Source organism: Diprion similis, chromosome 2, assembly GCF_021155765.1.
Source record: "Diprion similis isolate iyDipSimi1 chromosome 2, iyDipSimi1.1, whole genome shotgun sequence".
Taxonomy (NCBI): Eukaryota; Metazoa; Arthropoda; class Insecta; order Hymenoptera; family Diprionidae; genus Diprion; species Diprion similis.
The window spans coordinates 17573386-17581606 of NC_060106.1; the positions used below are offsets into that span (position 1 = coordinate 17573386).

An 8221-nucleotide genomic window follows, 5' to 3' on the forward strand; every position below is an offset into this window, starting at 1 on the left:
TACTTACAATTAGGAAAAGTAAAACAGAAATCTAGCATACCATTTGATAGGAAAGTAGCAGGTTACTGGCCAAGGGGAGAATACAGTTGCCAAATCCGATACAGAACAGATTCCAAAACAGTACCGTCGTCGATATGTACCTTCTGTATCAGTAGATGATGATTTGAGGAAGAACATGCACTTTCACAGAAATTTACACATGGTATCAAGGGGATTCAGAATCTGCCTTTCTTCTATCCTCGTTTTATCGTGAGAAATTTCTAAATTGAACAAATGGATCAATATGATATTCTATAATATTAAACCACAACTTACTTTCGTTGTTATGTGTTGTATACCTTTATAAATATGTAAAGGAATTCCTATATATTTATAATCAGTATTTTGTATAACTTCAATTTTATTGTCGAATAACATTCTCTAACAAATAATATGTGTATAGAATACGTGCCTGAAAAAAAGGAGTACGATTTTGATGTATGTATGTATATATATATATATAATGTATATATTTCTATAAATATTGTTTAACAGCGAGCGATTCGCTTCGAGCGATCATTTTAACGACTGTGCGACTGATTTTTTTTTTCCAATTAATTGGAAAAGTTGTTTTCTGTTGACTGTTTTTCGAATATAAGATTATGCATGTATACTAAATCTTGAAGAGCCTTAAAAACTAAATAGTAACATGATTTTTTTAAATTTTTTAAATAAAACAGATGGTACCTGTGCTCGAAATTTTGCATCTCAACTTTCGTCGTGGAAAATCAGGCAAAACGTTGAAGAGACTCAACTTGTATCCTTGCTAGTACAGTTTCAGATATGAATTATTATCTAATGCTTAAAAAAGATAATTTTGTTATCATTACACATTATATGTAAATTTTATCTATGTACACATAAATGTAGTTGTACATGTATATATACATAGATATACTTCGTAGTTTTATATACTCGTGGAATGTTCATGCGACTGCACGAGCCTCAGGAAGGAAACTTTCCCAATGTTTAATTAGCTGATTTTGATGTTGCAGCATTGCTTCGAGATACTCAGTCAATTGCTTTTTGAAATCCTCCACTCTAACTAATTCAAATCTCTCAACTTCCTTCTTTATCATTCGTGAAATATTATCGAACTCCTCTTGACCTCTGTCAACCTTTGATTCCCATTCAATTACTTCAGTTGCAGCTTGATTCGACTTTTCGCTACGCCCGGATTGTTCTAGCTTTGCTTTTTGTTCTCGTTTCTTATTCAGCATAAGCTGAGCGTGTTGCCAATTTTGAAACACTTTCACACGCTCGTGAAAAACGCCCTGTAAATAAAATAGTTTCCATCACCTCTCATCAAGAATACGCAAATTTTTAAAACAATACTTTTTTTAAATTACCAAGATAGGATGATAGAATAACTCTTTGCGTACTCACTTTAATTGCGCCAATCAACGCGACATAATCCCTCAGCATTTCTCCAAATTGATATAAATCGCTGTTGCTCTGAGCCCTCCTGACTACCTCGACTTTTTCCAATGTTTCAGCTAATTGCGCCAAAGCTCTGCCAAGGGAAGCGCCTGGCTCCCCATGACCAAGTACAGCAATGGACCTTGCTGTAGCGCCTGTACAATTAGCCAATTCTCTTCTTTCGTTGGTCAAACTTTCAACAGCTGCATGTAATGAGCGGAGTTGTATATCCAGAGAATCTATTTGAGTTGTTTTTTCTTCAAACCACTGAAATTTAGAGTTCATATATTCATTTGAGGAAAAAAAACTTGAAATCGCCTCTGAGCAACGTAAAAAGAAAGTGGGGATGAGACACCAGATTGTTAAAAAATATTTACAAGACATTAACGATACTCTCCATGGTATCTGCTTACTGTACAGTGACTGGGATAAATACACATAATGAGATTATTGTGTTATTGATGTATACAATTCCATGATGCATTATTAAATCAAGGTGAGTTGATGATCGTGAGTTCAAACGAAAGATGATGACATGATGATGGCAGTTTAAGAATAAAGGCATTTTGACAACAGTGACGATGTGTAATGAACATACCTTACCCTCCTAAATGTAAGCAACAGAAAATTGTTTCACAGCTTTTTTTCTTGCGACAATGGATGATGATAATGTATGGATAAGTTGGTGTTAAAAAAGAACAGTTAAAACTCACCGAATCATTTTCATCCATTTTGTAAGTGATTTTATTGACAGTTTCTCCAACTTTATTGAAAAGTCTCATAACTCCAGCACCACTAAGTGCCGATGTACTTGTGGCCTTGGGTAATTCCATATCTGTAAAATCAGACATGAAATTCGAAGAAAAAATATCTGTCAAAAATATTACACTCATCTGTGATGAATAGAGAAGAAAATATTACATGAATTTCAGAGAAAAAATTGATAATTCAACACTTCAAAGTACTATTTTAAAAATACACGTATTACTAAATAATAAGGACTTTCAAAATTGTTGCGCACTATGAGATTTGACTCATTTCTTCATCCATGTATTACGCTGTCGTCACTAGCTATACATATATTGATTCTCACCAGCTTCCAAGAACTCTCTGAAATCCGGATCAACACGAAGAACATCATGTGCAGCTGTTCTATTTACATATCTCTCCAAAGCTGCTCTGCGCCTCTCAATGAATTCAGTCGAACTTGAATTATGTTCTTGGGTTTTGTCACCGGACATTTTAATTTTTGTCATGCCTGAAAAAGTGATAAAGATACTCAAAGCCATGATCGAACGAACCAAGAGATCACAGAATGAATTCGAAATACTGGTCAGCTGGAGAGGACAGATACTTATTCGTACCAATAACGCTTTTCTCCGGTGCTGGTGGGATAATTCTACCATTTCTCAGATACTTCTCCGTCAGTTTGTCGTGAAGACCAAGAAAGTCACTAAAGCGTCGGACCACACTGAAACTACGCTTTCGAAATATTGGCATGTTAGTTTTAGTTTCAACTCGGTATGCAACATAGGCGCCCATACCTTCACCAACTTTCTGTGGCGAAGTTACTGTAATTTTTAAAAATACATCAGAAGTCTCCGTGGGCACCTGTAATTTAAGTATAAAAAGTATATGAATACATGTTTAAAAACTGAGATGATGCAGACAAAAAGGAGAGAAAGAAACTCAGCGCAAGATACTAGGGCTACATCTCAATCACCTCTTCAAGGGCTTGCGATTGGAAGACACTTTTTGGTGGTAGAATGTCACTGCTATCGTTAATAGGCACTTCGTCCATCTCTCCAATATCGCTACCAGCAGTTTCAGTGGTGGGACTCAACGGTCCTGGAGGAGGACTCGAAATAGATGAACCTGAATTCTGATCCGTCGCATCTCTTAATGTCAATTTCGGCAGCTCTGCCTGCATGGTGCCGATGCCGTTATAAGGTGAATCATCATCCAGCTGATTATGGTCCTAAGAATGCCAAATATTTATCAATGTTCAAATAGAAACAAGACATGTTTGGGAAGTAATCAAAGTATAAGTAGATGTTCGTATAACAGAGTTAATACAAATTTTTTACCTTACTTATGGGAAGATATAATGAACTGAACTGTAAACCAGAATGAAAGAATAGAAACCGCATACTGCTTTGTTGGTAATGAATTAGCAGAGATCCCGGAAAAAAGAAAACGATGAAACAAAGCCTATCAAATATTCCAGTCTCAGTATTACTGGTGAATAACAATTGATACTCTCTATCGTTCCTTGTTATCGTCAACCTCGGTAAACAAGAGCTACATATTACGAAAACAAATTAAACCGTACGATTGAAACTGTGGAGACGTTTTCAAAGGTGGTTTTGGTTGTGATTGCAGAAAGAATAGCAATACAGAAAGTCGACATTTACGAAAGTATTCAATTAGCATCATTTCGAATACTACGTGATTCACTGTTCATAGGTTACAGGATGTCGGACAGTTCAATACCGATTACAACACGTAAACGGAAAACAACGCTGATAATAACAAGCAATAACGACTTGAACTGCTCTCGAAAATATAGAACGACGAGCAGTTTGGATAGAATAGCCTCAAAGAACCGATTGAATGACTTGAAAATTTTTCATAATGTTATCAACAGTGTACCTGAACAGCGGATGCGAATAGATCGTCGTCGTCGTCCTCCAAATCGTCATTTTTATTAATTTCTACGCTGTCGAACAGAGGAGGAGGTTCCTTCTCGTCGGCCATCTTTGCTATACTGTCAATTCGAGGGACCGGCCCCCCGAAAACGTCGTGGTAGTGACGTCTCCACGGTCTCCACCAAGTTTCGTACCAATAATAGAAACTAGAATGTCCCTAGGCTTTCGGAATTTGGGTCTTATCAAGGAATTCCACATCTTGTTCCCCATAACGATACGACAGATCCATTTCTAGCGCTGACGTTATCGCTCTGTTATGATTTGCAAAGATGTAAATTTATATCGGTAAAACAAATTCAAACTGCAAGTTCTGAATGTAACTAGCAAAGTAACGCATGATAAATTGATCTTAAACGTACTGCGCATGCGCTAAGAAATTGCGGGAAATTTGAAACGCATTATTAGCAGTAGTTAAATATTTAGTAAACTATTTTAATCTGGTAGAAAGTATAGTGTTGCGGTTAAGGAAATGAAATAGAGTAGCCACCTGAGTAAAGCATTAGCAAAATTAATATAATTACATCTGTCTTTAATATTATTTGAAAATTACAATATTACATAATAAATTATATGTACAGAAATGGTATCGGTTTATGGAACCGATAAATTTGTTTTATTCGAAGCTGGATTTGTATCGTGAACAGGTTGAGCGTAGGCTAACTTATGTTTATAAACATTTGGAACTAGTGCTTTCATCACGACATGGGTGATAGCAGCAGTCAATCCCCAGACACGGTGTTTGCCAGCTAGATACGTCGGCAATGTAAAACTGTCACGAAATTGGGTAAAACGTGACTTCGTCGGATCGCACAGATTGCTCAAGCTCAAAACAAAGGCCTCTTCAACTTCGTCAGTGTTGAGCTGTAATTCGTTTGGCTCAATGTCGCCGATATAGGCAAGAACCGGAAGCACACTAACATGTTGTCTTCCCATTGGGTTTCCACTACCCCACACATCAATTTTTTCTCTCGGTATGCGAAGCTCCTCCCACGTTTCTCTGATGGCTGTTTCCTCCAAAGTTTTGTCGTCCTTATCGTGCATTCCTCCGGGGAATGATACTTGTCCTCTGTTAGTGTTTAGCTTCTTTGACCTTAGAGTATATAGCAATCCGAGTTCACCTTTGTGCATGCATAGCGGTACCAGAACAGCAGCTTTACTAACCTCTTCTTGGCTCGACGATCTGCTCGCTGGTCGATAGAGTTTTAAATTCTTTACGCAAACCTTCCTGTTATTTGCGCTCAATATAATATCGGCTTTCAAATCATTTACGTTTATCCCGCTAATTCTTCTTTGTGGTTCTACGGGCTTTGTTGCAAAAAAAAAATATTTCTTTATTTCAAAGTACCGATAAAACAACAGGTTAAAATTCAAACACCGTTTCTTTAATACGAAAGAGAACCTGCCAGAGTTCCTAACAAACATAGCAAAATTATTTTCTCCCCGGAACAAATATGATACTCGTTAAATTGTCTGTCTAATTTGATTAAAATATTTTCTTTCATTTCCCAATCATACAAAAAACTAAAAGCCCAATCCCTTGTTCGAATGCATTTTGTTTTTGCCGCCATGATTCGATAGATCGTTGAAAAAAAATACAGTCGAACATGCTGCCCTCTGGCGGCGAATTACGTAAACATGAATCTTCGGTGCGTCAACTTACCACGGATCGTAGAAATAATCTCCTCGACGCTGACCTACAAACCAAACTTTCTTTAACTATATTCATTTCTTACGACCGTTCCCCAGCCGTCCAATCGATACCCGTACAGAATTATTATCGTATATGTAACATTAATTTTGCTTAAAACTTTGAAACCAATACAATGGAAACAACACTGACAAAAGTTACTGCGATAACCGAATGACAGCGCTGAGGTCGCTCCGATGCCCTCGGAGGACCAACTGGTGTGGCTATGAACGAATACGCCGAACGAAATAGGGAAAAATACAATCTTGACAAGCCTTAAGACGTCACTACCACGATTAATTCATTATTAGGTATCAAGCTGAATCATGTGGACATGCACATGCTTTGTGGCATTCGACGATAACAGCAATGAATATCGCTATTAAATTATTACACATTATACCTATTTTTCATGCAAGTAACATTGGTGTAATCTTTAAATACAACTTTCACATCCAATGGCTTAATTACCGTCCTTACAAATATTCAGCATTTCAAACTACACGTTCCTATGCACTTATACAACACGGATGACTGGCAAGAATGAAGAAAAACTTTGGAACTTTGGAATGTCTACAAATAATATGTTTTATTGAATTGTTTAGTAGAATTAACTGTTGAACCAGAAAGGCAATGAAATGAGAAATAATTGGAATCGAGTAATTTCTAGCCTAATTCTCAGTTTTTGCATTCTGTCTAGGTGGATATTGATTATACATTATCTATTTTATTGCATATTTATTTTTAGCTTTGCGTAAAGATAATATACGATCCGAATACATATCTTTAGATGCGATGTTTCGGTAACTGTAAACATATTGATGATATTATTTTCTCGCAGCCGCACATTTATCGTTATGAAATATAATACTTAGAATTACGGAGCCTAAATTGATAATCGAAAGTCTTTACTCTGCAGAAGGTGTGACCTTGGGCTTGACTTTCACAAATTAAAAGTAAAAATACATGTATGAAAAAATATTTTGATGAATTGACAAAGCATCAACCAAAGATTTAATTTAATCATCAATTTTAGCGGGGAATCAGAAAACTTGTGGAATATTTTTGCCTACAGAAAATAACAATTTTGAGGATACTGCGCAGCGTAAAACTTTTTGCTTTTTAATTAAATTCTTGCAGGAATTCGGGAATTTCCGGACCGTTGCAGTCTCCTCCTCTGGCGATTGCGAAGTCTGAAAATAAGTACAGCGTGAAATTAAAATCCTGTAAATATGTTAATATATTGATAAAATTGGATGACCGCTACGGTTGGATGTAAATTTAATTGTTTAACTTTGAAAAACAGTATTATACGTTCAAGAAACGGCGACGTTGCAATTTTCGTGTTTACAAAATAAATGAAGAAACGGCGGAGCTATATGGTACAATGTTGATAACATTGTGCAACATTGCGAACAATAAACGACATCTGACAAAATTCCAATAATTTATACAATCATGCCATGAAACAATGGCAGATATTTATTCTAACAATTAGTCTCTTACCATCAGCAGCACGTCCTCGAAGGCGGCTCTTCGCACAATTGAATTCGCATTTGTTCCCGTAGGTAACTCCATCGTTTGCACACACTGGGGCAAATTCTCTTGTGCAAAGGCAATTAGGGACGCCTTCACCGGAGGTAGTCGCAAAGGCGATCATCGCCAGTAAAAACGCGATCAGGAAAAATTTCATCTTTCTGTAAAAGAGAGTAAAACGAAAGGCAAATCTTCAATTCTGATCTTTTATTAACAGTACTTGATTCCGTTGCGCTCTTCCAGTGCAACTGCAATAAATCCAATCTCACCGTTTAGTATCGTCTCGTTTGTATCCACAACAATCACGTGTTGTTTGGCTAATGAAACAAGATTGGAATTATTGATGCCTCTGTCTCCATTTAAAACTAGGTTCCTACTTACGTGGCCTAAGATAGGCTTTATCGTCGTCCATGATTAGTATCGTCCACAAAAATTTCAGATTACCAATCTTATACGTATAATATTATCGACCCACAGAGATTCTGTTATCAGTGTTTTATTCGGGACTTCAATGTACAGATTAAGTGCGGGTAACGCACTCTAAAACTTGAATATCACTTCTATAAAAGCAAAAAATATTCACCTGCTTCAAAAAATTGAGCTATATGATTCGAAGTTTATAGTAAAATAAACGAGTCTAGGTTGTTCTGTTGCTAGGAAGTTGCGAATCAATGCTCGGGATGATCCTCAACGACGAAGTACTTACACCTTGTCTGATAAAGTCCAACGGCTGAATGAATATGAAATGATAAAACAGAATCATTGATTTGACAGAAAATTTACTTGACTATAGATATGCGTTAAATATCTTATCTCGTGATACTTATCAATT

General features: G+C 36.5%; 2 protein-coding genes across 3 annotated transcripts; both read right to left on the minus strand.

The window, feature by feature from the left end:
• Positions 1–382: 382 nt before the first annotated feature.
• Positions 383–4255, minus strand: LOC124415338 (sorting nexin-2). 2 transcript variants are annotated; one of them, XM_046896422.1, is made up of 8 exons: positions 4111–4255; positions 3182–3436; positions 2823–3069; positions 2552–2716; positions 2172–2293; positions 2057–2065; positions 1426–1725; positions 383–1313 (listed from the first exon to the last, which is right to left on the minus strand). In XM_046896422.1, exons 1-8 carry the CDS (start codon positions 4213–4215, stop codon positions 966–968), a joined length of 1551 nt encoding a protein of 516 aa, XP_046752378.1. In that variant the 5' UTR covers positions 4216–4255; the 3' UTR covers positions 383–965. The 2 variants fall into 2 exon arrangements, with proteins under 2 accessions (XP_046752378.1, XP_046752379.1); XM_046896423.1 differs by lacking the exon at positions 2057–2065.
• A 419-nt stretch (positions 4256–4674) lies between these two features.
• Positions 4675–6065, minus strand: LOC124416063 (mitochondrial coenzyme A diphosphatase NUDT8). The gene is made up of 2 exons (XM_046896904.1): positions 5827–6065; positions 4675–5471 (listed from the first exon to the last, which is right to left on the minus strand). Exons 1-2 carry the CDS (start codon positions 5890–5892, stop codon positions 4758–4760), a joined length of 780 nt encoding a protein of 259 aa, XP_046752860.1. The 5' UTR covers positions 5893–6065; the 3' UTR covers positions 4675–4757.
• Positions 6066–8221: the final 2156 nt, after the last annotated feature.

Coding starts and splice junctions, on each gene's coding strand:
- LOC124416063 (XM_046896904.1), bottom strand. CDS start 5,892: ATGAATATAGTTAAAGAAAGTTTGGTTTGTAGGTCAGCGTCGAGGAGA. Junction 5,472..5,826: donor GATTATTTCTACGATCCGTG/GTAAGTTGACGC, acceptor TTTGCAACAAAG/CCCGTAGAACCACAAAGAAG.
- LOC124415338 (XM_046896422.1), bottom strand. CDS start 4,215: ATGGCCGACGAGAAGGAACCTCCTCCTCTGTTCGACAGCGTAGAAATT. Junction 3,070..3,181: donor AATCGCAAGCCCTTGAAGAG/GTGATTGAGATG, acceptor CTTAAATTACAG/GTGCCCACGGAGACTTCTGA. Junction 2,717..2,822: donor ACCGGAGAAAAGCGTTATTG/GTACGAATAAGT, acceptor TCACTTTTTCAG/GCATGACAAAAATTAAAATG.